At 43.2% G+C, this 22,100-nt stretch overlaps 1 protein-coding gene across 3 annotated transcripts in view; it reads left to right on the forward strand.

The window, feature by feature from the left end:
- The first annotated feature begins 596 nt into the window (after nt 1-596).
- Nucleotides 597-22,100, forward strand: part of EML1 (EMAP like 1) — a 130,242-nt gene continuing 108,738 nt past the window's right edge. Inside the window, exon 1 of one of the 3 annotated variants that reach the window (XM_083612471.1) lies at nt 597-1,000. In XM_083612471.1, the coding sequence (XP_083468597.1) occupies nt 970-1,000 (31 nt within the window). In that variant the 5' untranslated portion in view covers nt 597-969. The remainder of the gene's footprint in view (nt 1,001-22,100) is intronic. The other 2 variants (XM_083612470.1, XM_083612467.1) reach the window with 2 other exon arrangements.

The following is a 22,100-nucleotide window of genomic DNA, read 5'->3' on the forward strand; positions in this document are numbered from 1 at the left end:
AGTCCCTGCTGCTTTGGAAGGTTCCATGTGGATCTCATTTTCAGCTGCAAGGTGGAGCTGGTAGCCTGAAGGTGGCTCTTCTCCGTCACTTCATGTCACCAGTGTAGCCAATTAGCAATAGACGGCATGCTTCTCTGCACCACATTTAACTAGCTTAGGGGATCTGATGCTGCAAAATTCAGCGGTGATCACTGGCTTAGATGACTTTAAAAGGAAATCAAACAAATTCATGGAGCACTTGTTGCTGGGGTTTTTTAGCCAGGATAGCTAAATGGAACCTACATATTCAGAGGCAGAGCATTTCTGAATACTAATTACTGGGGCTGGAGTTTGGCAATTGCCTCCATGTTCTGCTTGTATGCTTCCCAAAAATAATCTGCCTGGCCCTTAGCTGACAAGGTTTTCCCACACCTATGAACACTGAAGTGGGGGGGGGGGGAGAGAGAGAGAGACCTACTTTCAGTTTCTCTCAAGTACATGAATATTAGTCACATGTTATGCAACAAGGAATGCCCTGGAAACAAGACCCAGTTACAAGCTTCTCCACATCATAATTATTTCAGTGGGCACTTGAGCCTGGATTCCCACCGTAGTTCTTAAAAGCCTTTTTCATAAATATTCCATGGCCTTTTCGAGCCTGTAATGTGCCACAGTGACATTAAAGAGGAAGCTGTTCGAAGGGGAGGGATGTCAACAAATTTATCCACCAATAGCGTGCTCTTTTGGCACAAAAGCACATTCTTATCTTTACATCCCATAATGAGAAGGCAGAGCCAGAACTGGTTGCTGTGTAAACTCCTTGGGTACAGTTGAGAAGAAGAGAGAGAAAAAGAGAGAGAGAAAGAATTATTTCTCTTTGGCTAACATTTCTTCTGCGTGCCCTGACGGAGGAACGAGTTCTGCATTGGTGCTATTATTTTTCCCTGCGGTTTTTCCCCCTGAGAAGCATTAAAGGAAACTTCTTTTCACATGATGTCAGACTGCGAAGGGATAGCTGTGGGTAAGTGCCAGAATTATATTTACCACACTGTCCTGAAGTCTAGTTCACAGCCTCAGCTTTCAAAGGAGGCGGATGAGAAAAGCAGAACAATTGTAAGCCAAATGTTCACCCCTGTCAGTTCAGGCACAGCAAGGCTGCAAACAGTCAGAGTGTTTTAGTCTGATTTCCCCCTCCAAAACCAGCCAGGTTCTTGCATAGCTGTTGTTGGACATTTGCTGCAGAGGTTATGTGGGGTTTTAAAAATGTTTTTCTTTGCTTGAAGCTTTAAATAATAGATCTATTAAGGTTCTTATCTGATGTATTTTTAAAAAATCTAACTTCGTGCTTCTGGGGGAGGAATGCTATTAATAATTATATATGTATGAAAGGATATTGGGTGACAAACTGGTGAGAGCATGCAAAGTGACTAATTCTGTCAAAATGGCAGTGTCCAAATCTGTCCTTTAGAGCACTTGGAGAGGAATGTCTGGGAATGGGACCAGAAATAAGCATCCTGTTGTAACTTACTTGTGTCACTTCCTAACTGCAAAAGGGCGACAGAAATGGAGGTGGAAAGCAATAAATATTAATCCAATGTTGGGGCGGGAGACATAACTTCACTTCAGTTTCAAAACAAGCATAGCAAAGCTAAGCCCATTCCCTTGCCGCACTCCAGATCCAACAGTACAAGTTTTTATCCTTTTCCACGTAGCATAGTTTAAAGCGATCGCGGAACCGTTTTGTTTTGTGGACATGTCATGGAGCAATGCCCACTTTTGGAATACCAATTTGGGAGGCTAAGGAAGAGCGACTTTTCCCAGGCCACCCAATTTCCTTCATGGCTTAGCAGAGATTTGAACCGAGACCTGCCAAACACTTTGGTCCCCTGCACCATGAATATCCTCCAACATTTCTCTGATGAAATTAGGGATGTCTCATTCCATAATGATCATTTTACTTTTTATACCCCACACATCTTACTGGGTTGCCCTGGCTACTCTAGGCAGCTTCCAACATATGTAAAAACATAATAAAACATTAAAAAAACCTTCCCTATACAGGATTGCCTTCAGAAGGCTTGGGGGTCAGCTAACTCCATACCCTCCAACATGTCTCCAATGAAAATAGGTATGTCGTAAGTAAAAGCAGGACATCTATGTCCCCTTCACAATTTTCAGCCACGGCTGAAGAGGGCTAGTTCTGAATGAACTGAAAGCAGAGTTCTCACAGCTAGTAACTACAGAGGTTTAAAAAATTACAACTTGTGCTTAAGGCAAGTGGTGTTGGGGCTTGTTTTTTTTTGCCACCAGGTTTTTTGATTTTGTAGGTAAATTGACCAAACAGTTTGATTTGTTTGCTTGTTTTTATGACTGTGTGCCTTAATATGGTATCTTGTCTACTGCTCTGCAAATGTAAACAAGATGATCAAGAGCTCTGCAAGATGATCAAGAGCTCTCTTTGCAAATAAATGTGTGGCTGCAGAAACTGACTTAATGTGAGAACAAATTATTCTGTGCTCCGAACGTGTATTTCTGTATTGTAGAATCCACCTGGTTTCGTCTTATATGTATGGTGTCAGCAATCCTTTGCATTAGGGAAGAAGAGGGGAGAGGAGTATTTTTGCTTGCCTTATCAAAAGGCATGCTGTGCCGCTAGTAACCAGAGCAGGTTGCTTGGCCAGCAGAACAGGCCTCGGTTTTAGAATCTGGAAACGTGTTTGCTTGCTAAGCATAGCGAGTCATATCAAGGAAGTGGGAGAGGACAGGGACATGGGATTCAGATGACAGAGACAATATTTAATGCACAGCTAATATGAATGAATCTACAGTGATGGCTGTTCATTAAGTTATATTCCCCCCGTTGCAAAAGAAAATGGCTTTGAATGTAATTTCTTGCAGACAGAATGTGATATGACTGTTTTACTGCAGCATCACAATCTGGTTAAACCACTGACTATTCAGTTGATGCCAATCACATCTTGCTTCCCGGGGCCAATATCTTTGAGCGGACCAATTTTCATCATGGTCAAAGGGTTAAATATTCTCTCCCTGTGTGCCACAGGTGCGAATCCCACCCACCATCCCCACACAGTGGCTATTTAAAATTTCAAAGAAAGTGTGCCAACTGTTTTCACGTTAATTACCGTTAATATCAAGTTTGCCTGTCAGTATGGTACCTTATTGTACGGCTTCTAATTTCTATGCAAGGCCACAATACGTATTTTGTCTAACTGTTCTCTGTTTCCCCATGGAAGGAAAGGCAAGCTTGCTCCATGTTTATTGGAAATATCCTAAGATAGTGACATACTGGAAACGACAAAGGTTTGACCTAGGTAATATATATGAGGGGTTAAAAATTACTGCTACTGTTTTCTTTTTCTTTCTTTCTTTCTTTCTTTCGTTCTTTCTTTCTTTCTTTCTTTCTTTCTTTCTTTCTTTTAAACAACCATATTTTCTCATGTATAACAGATCCCCATGTATAAGATGACCCCTATTTTTTGGGACCACAACAAAAAAAAATTGGGAGATTGCCCAGAGTTGTTGAGCTTTTTTGGGGGGGTGGGTCACTGCATTGCTGCATTTTTTTGCAAATTATTTCTAAGGAAAAAATAAAAATATTGTCTTATACACAGAAAAATATGGTAGTACCAGAAGATTTCTAAATGTTGATCTAACAGCAGGTAGACGCACAATCTATGACTGAGTGACTGTGAAAGGTTTGGGATATGGTGTACATGGTGAAGAGTAACAGCAACAAACCACAGTTGATCATTACATGCATGAGTTGCAGCTAGCCGCAGGGCCATGTGTTTCCCCTTCCTCTTCCCCTTTCCTTTGTACTTGGAGGGAGGAAATCAGTAGCTTCCATTTGCAATCTGAAACAAACCACAGTTTGCTGTTCTATCTGAAAATGGTAAACTGCGGCTAGTGCGAACCATTGCTCACAAACCAGGATATTAATCAAAAATAAACACAGTAAAATCTGGAGGAGCAGAGTGCCGATATTTAAAGCATTCATATGTCACTGTGTGAGATGTACTAGTTCCTTGGAGCAAATGGGAGTTCGGGCTTTCTGTAGATGGGTGTTTGCTCCGATTCAGCAGTAAAGAGCAGGTTTTCACAGGGAAAGCAATGTGTGTGTGGCTGCTGTGAGTGCTGGAAGGAAGACTGCTCCTTGCTGCAAGACCCATTTCCACCTGGCCTAGGGGGCAGGGCCCACACTCGCATTGAACAACCAAAAGAGGCTCTGGGAGGCCAGAGGGACGTTGCTGGAACAACCCCTGTGTTGGGGCAACTTGCTAAAATGTTTCAAAATGTTTTAAACAGTTTTAATTTTGGTTTCTCCGTTTTGCTTTTGTTGAGTTGGAGTTGGTTAAATGTTTAGCTTGGGTTGGCATTTCTTTTAATTTGGGTATAATTGTAAATTGTTTGTTGTTGGTGTTGTTAGTTTCTATTGACTTATTAGTTTATTTATAGTCTGTATACTTTGTTTTTTAATGTTTGGTGTTTTATTATTATTTTTTTATAAGCTGTAAGCCACCCAGAGTGCCAGGGGAAACCCAGTCAGATGGGCTGGATATAAATGATAAAATTATGATTATGATTACTTGTTTTTCTTGGGGCAGACCTGTGCCTAGAAAGCGAGGGCAAAAGGTATGGATAAGCCTGTAGAATAAGCAGACACCATCATTTCTGTGCTGTGTGCAGCCTACAGAAGTATGGAGTCTGGGAACAGCTGCATAATTGTTCTTGCTAGATTGGGTAGGAGGGAAATGAAGGCAGGATACGGGGAGTTCTTCTGCCTATGACCTCCTCTTGAGTTACAGTAGCTAGATGTAAATTGGCCAATATTTCTTTCCCACAAGAAGCCTTAATTATACACAGCTCTTCAGATCTTAGCAGGCAACTTCACCAGTTTGAAAATGCTGGGCTTGTCCTCCTTCCTTTGAATGGAAAATTAAATGTGTTGCGGGATGAGATGACAAGAGCAGAAAATAAAGGGGGCAGAGAAGTGCATGCTGGGACTTAAAAAAACAAGCACCAGGGGGAGGCATATAATTATCATTAAATGCAATGCAAAAATTGTACGTAAATAATTTTTAAAACACATAAACAAAGTCACCAAATGCAAATCAGGAAACCAGTCGCATTAAATAGAGGGAATCCATGTGCTCGAAATGAATACTCTTAGCCAGTGCTTCCCCCCCCCTAAAAAAATGTTTAGGGGTACTGATTGATTGATTGACTGTATTTCTATGCCGCTTTTCAGTCAAATGAATCTCAAAGCGGCTTACAACCAACAAATAACCATAACATAATAAAACATAATAGCACATCATGAATACAGCATACATCGTATACAATAATTAACAGATCAATAAAACAGTTGCAATAAAAAAATAATTTAGAAAAACTTAACAAAACAGCAACTAAAAAATAAGCTAAACCTCACAGTTACGGCAAGTCACATGATTAATAAATCGATGCGGCATTTAGAATCTATAAAATATTAAAAACATTAACAAATTAGCGGCTTAAAAATATAAGCTAAGGACTAAGTTCATTCACACAATCTCTGCACCCCCATGACTCATACCCTCTCCCCTTTAAAACAAAATAAAACTATACAGCAAATCAACAAGACAATAAATTGAAATAATAAGAATTACATTTATACTAAAACTAAACTAATCCCCAGCCCTAACAAATGTCCATCCCACGCACAACAGCGCAAAAAAACAAAACAAGAAAAACATTTAAAACACCATAGATCAGGGGTCAGCAAACGTTTTCAGCAGGGGGCTGGTCCACTGTCCCTCAAACCTTGTGGGGGGGGCGGGACTATATTTTTTGGGGGGGAATGATGCAAGAGCCCCACTGGCTGCTTACCTGTGTCTTGCTAGCGGCAGGGGCTGGTGGCGGTGGAGGGATGATGAGCGGCGTGTGAAGGGGCTCCGGAGAGGGGCTACTTAAAATGGCGGCCGCTTGAGCGCTGCTGTTGCTGGCACCAACAAAGCCCAGCCCCCTTCCTCCTCTAGGCAGGGCAGGGAGAAGCCAGGAGGAGGGAGGGAGGGAGGCAGCGCCGCTGCCATGTGAGGGAGAGGAAGGAAGAGGGAAAGAACGTGCACGCTGACGATCCACACAGCGATTCCTGGACCGTCTACAGGCCGGATCCAGAAGCATAGCTGTCAACTTTTCCCTTTTCTTGTGAGGAATCCTATTTGGAATAAGGGAATTTCCCTTTTAAAAAGGGAAATGTTGACAGCTATGTCCAGAAGGCAACTGGGCCTGATCCGGCCCATGGGCCTTAGCTTGCCGACCCATGCCATAGATTAACAAGTATTTTAAACATTTAAAAACATTTTTGACATGCTCAGAGTAAGTGTGGGCCCCAACCCTTAGGCCAGGTGGCAATAGGCCTTGAAGCAGGGAACAGCTTTCCCTCCACCTTGACCAGCTGTCCGTATTCATTCAGCTGCTGCTTATGAATGTCAGGTTGCTGGAACATCATCAATCTGCCATTGAATTCTGAAAGAATCTGTGGCTGCCAACCTGGCTATTATTTCTGAGATCTGGCTGGATGAAGCTGAGAATCCCGAATCCACCCAGCTGGCTCCAGTTTCCTGCTTGGCAGGGGGTTGGACTCAATGGCCCTTGTGGTCTCTTCCAACTCTATGATTCTATGATTCAGTCAGGTGTTTAGCTTTGAACCAGCCTATGGAGGAAATCTGGTCAGTGCAGAAAAGATGTAGCATTTAGTATTTTCTCCCCTAGATCTCATGGAGCCATGATTCTCTCTGGTAGGTGGTGTTTTGGAAGAAGTGTCTCCTCTGGTTACTGAAGGAGGATCTTCAGGGTCCAAGCTGTCCTTCAAATCTACTTGTTCATCTGCGAGAACCTCTTCCAAATCACAACTCTGCTGCTTGAGGGTCAATATTCATTATTGGCTGTTCTTTATTTTTTTTTGGCCCTATCAGCATAGTGAAGGGTATTCAAAGTATCTTCGAAGTTCAAAGCTGCTGGGCTCACACATGCAAACATCAAGGTGTGGTTATTGCCTCCCAAGGAATCTTGCAAAAGGCGTGTTAACTTGCAGCCCCTATCATTGCCCTTATTGATTTCCTCCTCAAGAGCGCTGATGACATTCCCCAGGCATAGGAATGCTTCCTTGATGCTAATCCCTTCCCGCAGTCCAACACCTACTGCTTTGGTCTTGCTTTGCCTTTCTGAACCAGCAAGGTCTACGAAGTGCAGCTTGGAATGCAAAATGGTGTTTACTACTCCACATTTTCTGCTCAATGGTCACGGTGAAGATGGTGCGGGAGCGTGATGACAGAGTGTTCATGGCCATGGCAGCCACCGTTTGGGAGTTGTTCCCCTGCTCCGGGTGCTGGGTGATTTCTTTAGCAGGATTCACCACGTACTCAGCCCCACAACGTTAATAATAATAAATAATAATAATAATAATAATAATAATAATAATAATAATAATAATAAATTATTTATACCCCACCCATCTAGCTGGATTTCCCCAGCTACTCTCATCATCATCATCATTTGTATGCCGCCTTTCCACAGTTAAAACAATGCTCGGCAGCTTACAATATGAAAAGATTTACATAATTACAAACATAGCAAAGTAGTCATAAAAATAAATAAAACTACATAACCAAACCAAACAATTTCCACATAAAAATAAAGACACAAAATCAGCAACAGCAGATTAAAATCAGATTAAAAAATTAAAATAAAGATTAAAATCAGCAACAGCAGCAACTCCCAGTAAAACTTTCCCCAAAATACCCCAGTCCTCCTGGGCAGCAGCAGCTATTAAGATCCTGTCAAACCTCGCCCTAGGCCAGGCTTCCTCAACCTCGGCCCTCCAGATGCTTTGAGACTACAATTCCCATCATTCCTGACCGCTGGTCCTGCTAGCTAGGGATCATGGGAGTTGTAAGCCAAAAACATCTGGAGGGCCGAGGTTGAGGAAGCCTGCCCTAGGCCAGGTGGAGAGAGGCAGGAGCGGGGCCCTCAGGCACTCAAGCAGGCGAGTCTTCCTGGGTGGCAGCAGCAGTCCTTATGAGGCCCATCAGGCCCTGCCCTTGGCCAGGTGGAGAGAGGCAGGATGTCTCTCCTGGGATCTTCATGGATGCTGACTGAAGTTGTCTTCTTTTGTGTTGGTGCCAAGAGGTCTAAGATGAGATGACCCTGGCCTCTTCCTTTGACATTTTATAATGTTATATTCAATTACTCCTTCAGGTACTCTCATTTTCCTACTCATATTGAAATACTGCCCCTCAACGAGGCCAAACTTAGTTTCACAAAATGTTTAGGCGTATGCGTCCCCCCAGAAAAAACGCACGGCTCTTATCCATACAGCAGCCTTCACCAGCCTGGTACCTTCCAGGTGTTTGGGAACCATAACTCCCATCAACACCAGCCAGCATGCCGAGGCTGCCAGAGAGAGAGAAAATACAGCTGTACTTGGGTTTTCGAACAGCTTTGCTCTCGAACGTTTTGGCTTCTGAACGCCGCAAACTTGGAAGCGACTGTTCCGGTTTGCGACCTATTTTTGGAAGCCGAACGTCCGATGGGGCTTCCACGGCTTCCAATTAGCAATTGGGGAGCAATTGGGGAGGTGCCTGTATTATTAACTCTTGTCGCTTTACTCATGAAAGTGACCCAAACTGACTTACAACAGAAACACTAAAACCAAACACAACAAACATATCCTCTACCAATAGGTGCTCTACCAACAAGCCTTGAATATTACAAGGGACTGAAACTATCCAGGGTCTGTGATCTTCCCGAGTTTCAAAAATGGCACACAACTGCACACTCTGGAACTTTCACAGGCAGGCAACTTAAAGAAAGCAGGGCAAGCGTAATGTGATCGTAGCTGTGTAAAGCGACCAGACAAAAACATGCTGCAGTGCTCTGAATCAGCTGCGAGCGAGAGGGAAATGCTGTGCTACTGGGCATATCTCAGATGTCCTCATTACCTCGATGAGGCACTGTGACAAGGTCAACCCAAAGCAGACATGGATGCAGCTTGGTCTTTTAGCCCCAAGTCACTGACTCCAGTAATGAAAGTAGATTATATGGCTTTTTGAACTGCCCTACAGTTGTACCAGTACTCTGAGCTGAGTGAGGCATGCGGATGAGAAGTTTGGCCGGCGTTGTATTGTGTTTCCCCTGCATTCTGTATGTATCCTGATTTTGGGATCATTTTCCCCAGCTGGTTTCCAATTGGTGATCCAGTTGGCACATACCCGTCAACTGTCCAGGACATCCCGATTCCGGGGGCCATGCGCTCAAAAACACACAAGATCATGGCAGGACGTGTGTGTTGCATGAGATCGCGGTGCCCAAAAATGTGTGGTTTGGGGCACCAGGTCACAGGTCACAGGTTCACATTTGGGCAAGCCATTTCCCTTCATATAATGCATTGTTGTACAGTGGTACCTTGGGTTACATACGCTTCAGGGTACAGACGCTTCAGGTTACAGACTCCGCTAACCCAGAAATAGTACCTCGGGTTAAGAACTTTGCTTCAGGATGACAACAGAAATCGTGCAGTGGCGGCACGGCAGCAGCAGGAGGCCCCATTAGCTAAAGTGGTGCTTCAGGTTAAGAACAGTTTCAGGTTAAGAATGGACCTCCGGAACAAATTAAGTACTTAACCCGAGGTACCTTTGTATGCTGTTTCCCCTAATATGTTTATTTATTTCATAACATTCATACACCACTTGATTTATATTTTAAAAAAACAACAACACCTCAAAGCGGTTTACGGGAAAAAAATAAAACAACAAAATCAAGAAAAAATTAGAGCCCTACTTTAAAGCATACAAAACTTAGAACACTAAAACAGATTGAAATTGCCTCAGCTTTTATATGCACATGTTAACGTGTGTGGGTTTTTTGTACACATTCTTTGACTGGTGTTCACTGCACTGCAAAATGCAGAGAAACACGCCTTTTGCAGGATGGCTGCATTTCGATTCGCTTATTGTTTCAGAAAATGCGAATTATGTAGCTTTCCCTTTAAATGCGAACTGAACTGCGTATCTTCCCCATCCGTATCTGTGGGTAAAGAGAACTCTAAAGTCCATTCCCCAAGAGACACCTGTACCAACAGATTTTAAGTGCAAAAGCCATTTCCATCTCTTTGAGAAGACTGGGGTTTGCTTTGGCTTCTTTCCACAGTAGCAATTATATCGACATACTTGCACTATCCATTAGCAGAAAGTACATGGATGTTCCGACATCCCTACATGTAGATAAAAGCAAAACACTTCAATTATCTAAGTGCTTTCCCTAGTGTGTATTATTTTCCTTTTGTAAAGCAGTGGCTCTCAATTCCTATAGGGGCTTAGCTGATTTTGACGCATTCAGCATTTTGATTAGAAAACGTGCTCCCAGTGTAATCACCCCGATTCTTACTTACAGCCCCTTTGACTCCGGAATAAATCTGTGAAGTTGAGCAAAGGGTCTTCAAGTGTTGTAGCCTTACTCCTTCCCAAACCTGGTGCCCTCCAGATGCTGGAGACTACAGCTCCCATCAACTACTGGAACTGATGGGAGTTGTGGTCCAGAGGGCACCAGGTTGGCACTAGGCATGCTTACGGAATTCAGTCTTTGGGAACGTTGTTGTGAATTGAGCTAAGCTGCAGCCACACGCACACCATACATTCTTTTGGGGGAGCTGTGGCTGTTTAAGGTGGTATGAGGGGGATTTGAACACTCACAGGTTCCCTAAAGAATTCTGGGGGTTTTAGTTCTTCAGAGACCCTGATTCCCCTCACAGAGCTACAGTTGCTAGAGTTGTTTCTTCCTAGGGAACTCTGACAATTGCAGCTCCATACCCTTCATGTGTCCTTATTTTTCCCGGGACATAGGGGCCTCCTAACAACTCTCTCTGCCCTTTTAACAAACTACAGCTCCCAGGATTCTTTAGTGGAAGCCATAACTGTTTAAAGCAGTATCATAGCGCTTTATTGGTTTTCCCAGTAGTGATGTATGGAAGTGAGAGCTGGACCATAAAGAAGGCTGATCGCCGAAGAATTGATGCTTTTGAATTATGGTGCTGGAGGAGACTCCTGAGAGTCCCATGGTCTGCAAGAAGATCCAAACTATCCATTCTTAAGCAAATCAGCCCTGAGTGCTCACTGGAAGGACAGATCCTGAAGCTGAGGCTCCAATATTTTGGCCACCTCATGAGAAGAAAAGACTCCCTGGAAAAGACCCTGATGTTGGGAAAGATAGAGGGCACAAGGAGAAGGGGACGACAGAGGACGAGATGGTTGGACAGTGTTCTCGAAGCTACCAGCATGAGTTTGACCAAACTGCGGGAGGCAGTGGAAGACAGGAGTGCCTGGCATGCTCTGGTCCATGGGGTCACGAAGAGTCGGACACGACTAAACGACTAAACAACAACAGCGCTTTAAATGTAGGGTGTGAATGTGGCCTGCATCTCTCAGACTAAAGTGCGGATCGAAACTCAATGTGCAGATTGGAACTTATTATTCTGAGATAAAATTGCATTTAAAAACACATAATTGTGGATTTTTTTAAAAAAAGAATGCAGATCATTGCAGAAATGAGATTGAATGACATATGGGAAAGTGGCACATACTGAAGTAAGTCATTGTTCATCTGTACACGACACACATAAAGAGCCAAGAAAATGAATGATGAAGAGAACCTTTGCTTGGCATGTTGCTAAATGCTTGTTTGTGAACGGTGCCTTTTTCTTTCTTTTTTGCTGTGGTATTGATGAATTCAGATGTGACGAGATTAATATTGTTGGAGAGGGCCCTGCAGTTGAGCTACGGGAATGTCTCTACATTCATTTAATGGCCTTTTGCTGAGAAACTGAATTGCCTTTTCTAGCTCTGATGCAAGTAGGGCATAGATCTTAGGGTGGTTTACAACACAAAATCACAACAGAAAAAAACACAAAATACATAAACCTGATGTTTAGCCCTATATTAAGCAATATTTAAATAATTTGCAAATTTAATAAACCAAAGCCACCACCTATTGTTAGAAGAAAAGGTTGTACAGTGGTAACTCGGGTTAAGTACTTAATTCGTTCTGGAGGTCTGTTCTTAACCTGAAACTGTTCTTAACCTGAAGCACCAATTTAGCTAATGGGGCCTCCTGCTGCCGCCGCGCCACCAAACCACGATTTCTGTTCTCATCCTGAAGCAAAGTTCTTAACCTGAAGCACTATTTCAAGGTTAGTGAAGTCTGTAACCTGAAGCGTCTGTAACCTGAAGTGTATGTAACCTGAGGTACCACTGTATATAATGCTGACTTTTCATTTCTATTTTAGCAACACCACAGAGCCAAAATTATCTTAAAGAACTAGAAGGAGGTCCTTAATCTCACCTCTTACTGATTAAAATTTGCCATCATCAATAAGCAGTAGGTTCAGCTGAACAGTTTTAGTTGATTAGTTGATTCCAAAGCTCTGTAGTTGATTTAATCTGCTCATCAAAGTGATTAACCCTTGCACGCCACAATAGCTTCATGAAAATTATTCCAAGTCATGCAAAGATCTTTTATCAGAAGTCAAGGGACATGATAAACCTAATTCTCATTTTTAAAAAAGGATTGTTGGAAATTCTTAGCTCTCACCATGTTCCAGAGATGTTATCCATTTATTCACAGCAACATTTCAGATATGCTCTCGGTCTGGTCTATAGAGGTGACCCCTGCTCCTCATAGGTCAATTCCTCTATGTGCTGCATATTAAACCATCATTTAGCACAACAGGGGAGGAAGGGAGAAGAAGCTGTTTGTATCAGCCTCCTAGGTTTGAAACAAAACTACAAGTTCTATATCTTGCATCAACCCCACCACTAGTAAGCACCTGTGTTACAGATGATTCATTGGATCCCAGTTTGACTATCATAAGCGAGGTGGCAGGATAACAGCTGAATACTATTAAAAGCATAGATCAGGCTTTCCCAAACCTCTGAGCTCATTGACCCTCTAATAAACTTATCAAGCTGTCATCAACCCCACCCAACCCCAGTTCTTGGGAATGTGAGTCAACAAACATCAATGTATAATCAACATTTATCAAGCAACAATCCTTGGAGGTTTTCCAAAAGGCAGCTTGTTTTGATATCTTTGCATCTTTGGAAGAGAGAAAGAGGAGTGTTAGCATTATTCTTTGGCACAGTAGGAAATAATTGTTCTAAAAAGCAAGATGCGCCCTTTATTTCCGAGGCACGTAGTTCTCAGTTAATTTTTTTGTGCGATGCCTTATAAGCTTCTTTCCCTTCACCTGGCCCTTTTTAAAAACACTCTTTTGACCCCTAGGTCTTTATTCATCTCCTGCACAGTCCCATCTACCCCACAGGGGAGGGGCAATATCAACCACTTTGGGAAACAGATGTTTAATATATACTAAATCACTTCCTTCCCTTGCCACACCTCAGCAAATCCTGTGAATCAAAGGCAGTCCAAAGCGGTGCGTTAAATTAGCAGGAATTTGATGTGACAACAACCCCCTAGGCAGCAGGCCTGAAGATGATGAAAAGCAGGTAAGAGTCTCTGGCAAAAGAATGTGGATGTGTAGGAATAACATTATCCAAATGGGCTCACAAGCGATGCAAGAGAGTGGTCCTGCTGAGACACATGAATGAGAGCATGTCAGAAGTGTCCCCTTGCTGTGCACAGAACATTTTCAAGAGCACCCCCGCAATCCATGGACGTTGCAAGCAACAATAGATCACAAAGCGCCTGGATTCATGGAATGCAACCTACATCTGCGGCAGGAGGCCATTAGAGTAAAGAAAAGAAAAGAAAAAGATAGACGCCCCCTCCCCATAAGTAAAACATTTCCATGTTTCAGCCTTATTGAAGATTTTCAAGCCCTGGGTGCTCAAAGAGATAACGCTGCGGGAACTCTTTCTCTCTCTCTCTCTTTTAAAGAGGGGGGGATCTTCACTCTGTCTGAGATATTATGTTAGAACAAGGGAGCTTTTTGTCAGACCGAGATCTGAGCTGAGCTACTTGATAAATTAAATTACCCTGTCCTGAGAATGGAGAGGGAATATGGGGCTAGAATCTGCTGGAGCATTTTGCCATAGAAGACTGAGATGGTGAAATATACTCAGAGTCGCAAAGTGATTTCATGCTCTTTATTCAGCTCATAGTGGTGAGGAGGAATGAATGAAAGTCCCCTCAAAGTATCTGCTTTATATACATTATTTACACAATGGGCTACACATGATTGGCTAATTCCGGAATTCTACTGTAAGCCAATCAGGTTGTGGATTCACTTCTATCTGGAGCATGATTGGGTGGTTCCTGCCAACCAATCATACTGCTGCATTGTTCTAGGACCAATCAGACTGCTGCATTCTGAATCCTATTGTTCTAGGACCAATCAGACTGCTGCCTTTTGGATCCTATTGTTCTAGGACCAATCAGACTGCTGCAGTTTGGATCCTATTCAACTCAGTACATAACAGATGGTATGCTTTGTACCGGCTCTGCTGCTACTGTGGTAAAGTCAGATCCAGGCGAATGTGTTAGTCCTCTGAAATCACACCCAGAGGGGTGGTAAAAACAGTATTTATTAGGATGATAGTTACAGTAAACCAGCACTCATGGGGATCATACCGCGTATAATGTTCGTAGTAAAGGTAAAGGTAAAGGGACGCCTGACCGTTAGAACCAGTCGCGGATGACTCTGGGGTTGTGGCGCTCATCTCGCTTTATTGGCCGAGGGAGCCATGTGGCCAGCATGACTAAGCTGCTTCTGGCAAACCAGAGCAGCGCACGGAAACGCCGTTTACCTTCCCGCCGGAGCGGTACCTATTTATCTACTTGCACTTTGACGTGCTTTCGAACTGCTAGGTTGGCAGGAGCAGGGACCGAGCAACGGGAGCTCACCCTGTCGCAGGGATTCGAACCGCCAACCTTCTGATCGGCATTCCCTCCCACCCCATCCTCCTACCTTTGATATTTGTTGAGCACCCTGCCTGAGGAAGAGTTCTGCGTAACTCAGAACCTTGCACGCCACATTGTGTCTTTCGCCCTGGGATCACTAGACATAAGATGGGCCAGAAAATAAATAAATAACAGGCTCAGAGCCAAGACTGGTCATAATAGAGATATTGTTTTACTCTTCTTGTGAATTCTGCCTCATCTCCGTGGGTGTTTCTGCTGACTCTTTTGCTGTTAAATAGGTTGGGCACTTGCTCTGGGCAAGTGGAGGAGGAGGGGATGGTAGGTGGAACGATCACATGAGACCTTTTGGCTGCATTGCCCTTGAGTTTAGGAGACACAACTGCAGTTGCATTTGATGGTCTTATGTAAAACGTACAGTCAAATCTCGGTTCCCAAACGCCTCCGTTTTGGAACGCTTTAGCTCCCGAACGCCGAAAACCCAGAAGTAAGTGTTCTGATTTTTTAACGTTTTTCGGAAGCCGGCTATCAGACACAGCTTCCGCTTGAGTGCAGGAAGCTCCTGCAACCAATCAGAAGCAGCGCCTCAGTTGTCGGAACATTCCGGAAGCCGAACGGGCTTCCAGAACAATACATTTTGACTATTAATGTAAAAATGTGGCTATGGGCCCTTTGGCAATGAAGGAGGGTGCCTGTGTAAAGAGAGCTGTAGCAAGAATAATCTTAAAATAAAACTGGTTAGCAAATGGGAAGGACAGGGTAGGAATTTGTTTAACAAATGTGGTAATTTATTTAATGAATGAATTTATTTATTCCCATGATCATGGGTGAAATCCAACGATGTCCATCCACCCGTGAAATAGACTCTGTTGGCAGTAACAGATTCCCCCAGCATCCCCAAGTTTGCTCCAGGGGATAGGAGAGCCACCAGAGTCTATGCACCTGAACCCGCCAAGGAACTGAAGCTACCACTCCCCATTGCAAGTACAATACAGGCAAACGCAATGCCTCCAGGACCACTTCTCCCCATATAAACTGTGCTGCACTCTGTGTTCATCTTCTGAGGCCCTTGGTGCGCCTTCTCCATGTGGGGTCCAGAAGGTGGCAAAACGAGAACGGGCCTTTTCTGCAGTGGCTCCCCATTTGTGAAATGCTCTCCCCAGGGAGGTTCGCCAGGCGCCTTCTTAATAGATCTTTAGGCACCAGGAGAAAATGTTCCTCTTCAACTAGGCCTTTGGCTGATTAATATTCTACAGACTTTTAAATGTATTTGTTGGAAGGGGGGGTTATTGTTTTAATTTTTTACTTGTGTTTTTAACATTGTATTTTATTCTGTGAACTCTTTTCTTCTTTCTCCTCTTAATTTTAGCATTACTGGATTGTGGTCAGAAATAGTTTTTATTAAGGTGATTTCAGTTAAAAGAAATAAAGTGATACGGGGCGGGGGGGGGAGAGAAGGAAAAGTGAGAGGAAGAAAAACGACAGCTAAGATACATATAAAAATGAAAACATACCAAAAAAAGCAATATGCAGTGGTACCTCGGGTTAAGTACTTAATTTGTTCTGGAGGTCCGTTCTTAACCTGAAACTGTTCTTAACCTGAAGCACCACTTTAGCTAATGGGGCCTCCCGCTGCTGCCGTGCCACCACCGCACGATTTCTGTTCTCATCCTGAAGCAAAGCTCTTAACCCAAGGTAATATTTCTGGGTTAGCGGAGTCTGTAACCTGAAGCGTATGTAACCTGAAGTGTATGTAACCTGAAGGTACCACTGTACGACATTCCCATACATTCTTTTATAAATTGGTATAGTGTTATTGTCCTAGCGCTTATATAAATGCTAATAGCCTACTACATTTTGTATAAACTCATTCCAAATGTTACGGAGTTTGCACCTGTAAGCAGTGATGTCATATTGTCAGTCCATTGATTGAAGGGTTATCGTATCCTTATTTTTCCAATATCTCGATATCAAATCTCTTGGCCACCATTAGCGCATGGAAAATCCATTTCCGTTGTCCCGTTGATAATTTCCATACTGCAGATATATACAGTTCAATAAAATATTTTCCGCTGAAAGATTTAACCTTTTCTGCACAGTCATAGTTACACAATCCAGCACTTTCTCCCAAAACCTGTTAAGTAAAAGAACACTGTACAGACATGTGTTTCAGAGAGGCATTGTCCTTGCCACATCTCCAACACTGAGCTGCCTTAGGTAACCCTTAGCTAATCCTGCCTCCACTCCATGGCTGTTTCTGCTGACTCATTTGCTATTAAATAGGTTGGACACATGCTTCCTGAATTTACAGCAGTTTGTCCATGCTCTAAACACATCATTATACATATCCATCCACTCCTATTTCATTTCAGCTTATCTCCAGAGAAGCCTGCCTCAAATTCGCATAGATTTGAGTCTAAACAGGACCATGTCTGAGTACGAATGTTTGCTTCTTCTTCTTTTTAAAAGGGAATCTTTTTGAGTTACCAACATCAGAACTAATCCATCATGGGCAGTGGCCCATAATAATGAATAGAGGCAAGATCAGTACATCTGTCAATTCCAAGGGTTCCCCAAGTAAGCTCTTTTTGCTATTAATAGCAGACCAGCAAATACATTTGTGCTCGTATAGCTTTAACAATCAGGTTTGGAATATGATCTTCGGAAATATACAACAGTATATATTGGCACTATTTAATAACCCCACAGGGTATTTATTTATTTCATTCGCTTATCAGAAAGCGCCCCAAAGTGAGCTCACAATGAAAAACATCAACAATAGATACATATATAAAAACAATTTAAAGTCCAATACAGATGAAGGGTTGCATAAAAAAATCTCCAATTTAATTGGCATATTGGAAAAGGAAGAACTTAAGATAGGCACCAAAACGATAATAGAGATGGTGCCAGTTTGATTTGTAATGGAAGGGAGTTCCAGTGGGTTTGTGCCACCATACTAAAGGCCCAATTCCTAAATTGAACAGAATGGACTTCCTGGTATGACGCTGTTTTCAGGAAGCCCTCTTCTGCAGTATGCAGTGATTGGCTACAAACCCGACAACTGTCCCGGAAAAAACAGGACATCCCATTTTTTCCTGTGAGAGCATGGCAGCCATTTTGGACAGCTTGCTCTCACACAATTTTGGATTGAGATCTCACCCCAGAAAAACATTTCCCCTCCAGATCCATGATCTTCACACTGTGCCCTAAAATGTGCATTTTTGGGGTGCTGTTCCTAAAAAAGCACTTTTTCTAGGTCTGCGATCTTGCGTGTGTCATGTGACTCGAATGGGATTGTAGACCTGGAAGATGACATCCTGGATTTGGGCCGTGAAATATACTCAGAGTCGAGTGTGAATTTCATGCTCTTTATTCAGCTCATAGTAACAATGAATGAAACTTTCCCCAAAACATCTAGCAATATATACATGATTTACACAATGGGCCCTGTGTGATTGGCTAATTCCAGGCTGCTCCCATAGGCTAATCAGGTTGTAGATTCACTTGCTCCAGAAGCCTGAATGGCTGCTCCTTTAGGCCAATCAGGTTGCTGATTCACTTCATCCAGGAGCCTGATTGGCTGCTCCTGCAGGCCAATCAGGTCGCTGATTCACTTCCACCTGGAGCTGGATTGGGCGGCTCCTGCGGACCGATCAGACTTCTGCATTCTGGATCCTATTGTTCTAGGATTCAGCTCAGTACATAACAGGTCGCCATTGTGTTGGACGGTATGTGGTTAGGTATATCAGGAGCAAGATGATATTTAGAGGGCCCATTGGTCAGATACATCATGGTGGGTCATGGCTCTTTATATCTCTCCGTAGCTGGTACTTGTGTGCTTTATTTGGCCACTAGATGTCTCTGCATGTTACATGGAGCATCAAATCGGGGTAAGGTGAGTTGATGGAGATCTAGATATGTGGCAAACAGCTGAATGCTTGTTCTTCATACAGTTGTTGCGTTTCAGCAAGCAATGTTTCGTTTCTCAGTTGCACGGGCATTCCGCATAGCAGTCTGTCAATTTATACTGAAGACGAGCCATTACTCATTCTTCATCCTCGTCTCTTTATGGTTCTTTAGCTCATCAAGCTGTAACGTTCTGTAATGCAATACAATTTATGAATGGACAAAACGTACAGTGGTATGTCTTTGTACACAGAAGCTTAATAGTAATACTGCTGATTGTGGAAGCCAGACTGAGCTGTCTGGACATTCATGTGGAGTGAGCAGGAAAAAAATAGCTTTGAGCTGTGAGTGAATACGATAGGAAATATTTCTACTCATTATAGTCTTTCTCGACTATTAACTCAGCTACTAAAAGAGCTCATGTTTCGCTAACTGTATATTCCAAACCTATAATCCCATCAAGGGATCTGGTGACAACTGAGGAAAAACAACAGCAACACCAAACCACAATTGTGAAATGAAAGTGGGTTCTTTATTTCACTAGTATATCCCAAGAGGGAAATAGAGTCCTCTAATTATGCTCATTTATTGTATTTAATTTTATGGGGGGGAGAACTCTCATTCGGTCTAATTTCCAAGCTCTGCCAGAGATGGGTTCAAAGGTCCACCAGGAACTTTATATCAGAACAGGCTTCGTACAAAAATGACAAGGGAAACAGTATAATAAGGGCACATTTGGAGCAACGTGCCTAAATAGAGAGGCAGAGAAGTAGAGAGGCATGACAGATTTCTGTCATGTTTGAACTCAGTTCCTTCTCTGGGGAAGGTTGTGTGCCCACTGCTCCTTTAAAGCACATTTGAAACACATTCTTTTCCACAAAGAATTGTGGCCCTGTATTTTAGCCCTCACAGAATTATAATTCCCAGCAATGCTTAACAAACTAGTGCTCAGAATTCTCCAAGCCTTCCTTTTAAGTGGCTTCTGTGAAATGAGAGTGGTGTGGTTATCTTGTATATTTTTCACATTATTGTGGAATATCTGTTATCAGATACAAACAGCATCAGTGTGTCTATGTGCGTAATCTCCATAATCAGGACCAGCAAGATATGGCAAGCATCAGGTCATCAGAGATGGCTGTGTCTCCAGTTTTGTGTTATGCCATGATGCCCCACAGCAGCCATTTTGTGTAATACCACGCCCCCCTCCCCGGGGCCACCATTTTATGACTGGCGGTGAAGTGTAGGTGGGTTCAGGCATGACCCAAGACCGAGATTCAGCTAACAAAAGGACTATTGGAACATCAGGAACAAGAACGACAAACAGGGGCACTTGGCTCAGTATATATAGCTTAAGCCAGCCCAGGCAAATCACACGCCGCCTGTGATAGGTCACCTTAATATTGCAATTAGCGAATCACAACACTGGCCCTAGCTCAGCAGGGATTGGCTGCCTGCCAGCAACTAACAATGTCATTGGAGGGTTTAAGAATTCTCTCAGTCTTTTGTGATGCAGGTGAAGTTCCTGAGCTCCAGGAGGCCTGAAGGCCTAGGACTGCATTGCATGCATACAGCCAGGCTTTGGCCTACAATGCTTGCATACATAACAGGCGGACCCAGCACTCTCCCAAAATTCAAAATGTGCCCACTAGTCCGAAATGTTTGGTGACCCCAGTGCAGTGTGTACACTACCAAAGTAATTGCAAATGGTCTTGCTATTCCATAAGTTTCCATTTTACGGAGACATAGCCCAATACACAAAGTATCTGTGGTTTTCAAACCTGGCTCTCATTGGTACACTTTGGAGCCTTTGCTAAAAACAAAGTAGATCTGACAAGCTGGAAGCCAGTCCACCACTGATGTAGATGTCCAAAATAAAAACCCCATTCATATGTTACTAATGGTGGTGGTCTTCACATAATGAAAGAAATAGATGGCTGTCCTTTCTCTCTTCTCCACATGCACTTCAACAACATGTGAACTGGACTCTCAAATGTACAGAGAGCCCATTCATGTAATGTATCTCTCCCACCCCCCACCTTTTTGAGAATAAGGCATCTCTTTAACAAATTGGGTATTTGCGCTGCCCAAGCATCAAAGGGAAGATGTTCTTTGAAGTGAAAGGCATGTTGCATTAAGTCTCAGTGAACTGACTGTGCACTGTCCCATTAAACAGTAAACCACTTCAAGCGGTATCAGGGTTGCCATACATCCAGAATTTCCCAGACATAGCCAGGATTCGGCCATCGGAAACCGTGTCCAGGTGGGAATCGCTGAGATGTCCAGGTTCAGGAGAATCCGGACGTATGGCAAGCCACGTCGGAAGTGTAGATTTTGCCAAAAGCTCAACAACTTTTGTGTCGGATTTCCACCTTTCCAAATATGGCAACCCGAATATACATTTTGTTAAATTAATCCCAGCCTCCATAACCCTGCCGCCACCACCATGTATTCCCATGAGCTATGAGAAATCCTGCTTCAGGCCTGTATTAGGGGCCGTGCCAGAGATCTGTCTAGAAGGCTGTTAATAAGCCTGTCATTTTACTACCAGCACCTGAGTAGTTTCTCAGCCAGTAGCCAAGGTTTGGCAGAGAACAAAGAGAGGAGCGGTGTGTGTGTGTGTCATTCTCCCCCATGTGGGACTCACTGCCTTGCCAAAGCCCACAAAACAATGGCTGATGTAGAGGAAATGGTGGCTGGGTGCAGTGCCTCCAAATAGCCATTTTCCTTGTAGAAACACCAATCAACCACATCACATGGGAGGACCACTGCTCTGTTTCTCAACAGGACCACATCACTTGTTCCTAACCTGGTCTCCAATTCATATGTATGCAACATTTGCATATGCAAAGGAGGTGCTCTGCCTCTGATCTATGGCCTTGCCCTGTTGCCTTAACCCCTTGGCTCCTACCAATGGACTTCCGATATGGATCTTAACCCCCAACTTGCTGACTGCTCTTTTTTAAAATAATAATAATAATAATTGTATTTGTTTTCGCTTGTTCGATGTATTTTATTTGATTAGGCTTTCAAATTGTATTCAGCATCCACAGTTAATGCAGTTAATACATTTTTTATCTTAAACAAATCTGCTTCTAAAGCGTTTTGACAAGCAGAGCTTTCAAAGAATTGTGAGGATGCCAAACATTTCAGATAGAATGTCTGGGAATGGCAACCTTCAATTAAGAGTCTGTGTTGGAGAGACATGCCCTAAGATGGATATAACAGAGGGATGCAGATTCCTGGTCACTTTGAAATAGCTACTGACCTAAATTGAGTTAGGA

This window comes from Podarcis filfolensis (genome assembly GCF_964270895.1).
Source record: "Podarcis filfolensis genome assembly, chromosome: 1".
Taxonomy (NCBI): Eukaryota; Metazoa; Chordata; class Lepidosauria; order Squamata; family Lacertidae; genus Podarcis; species Podarcis filfolensis.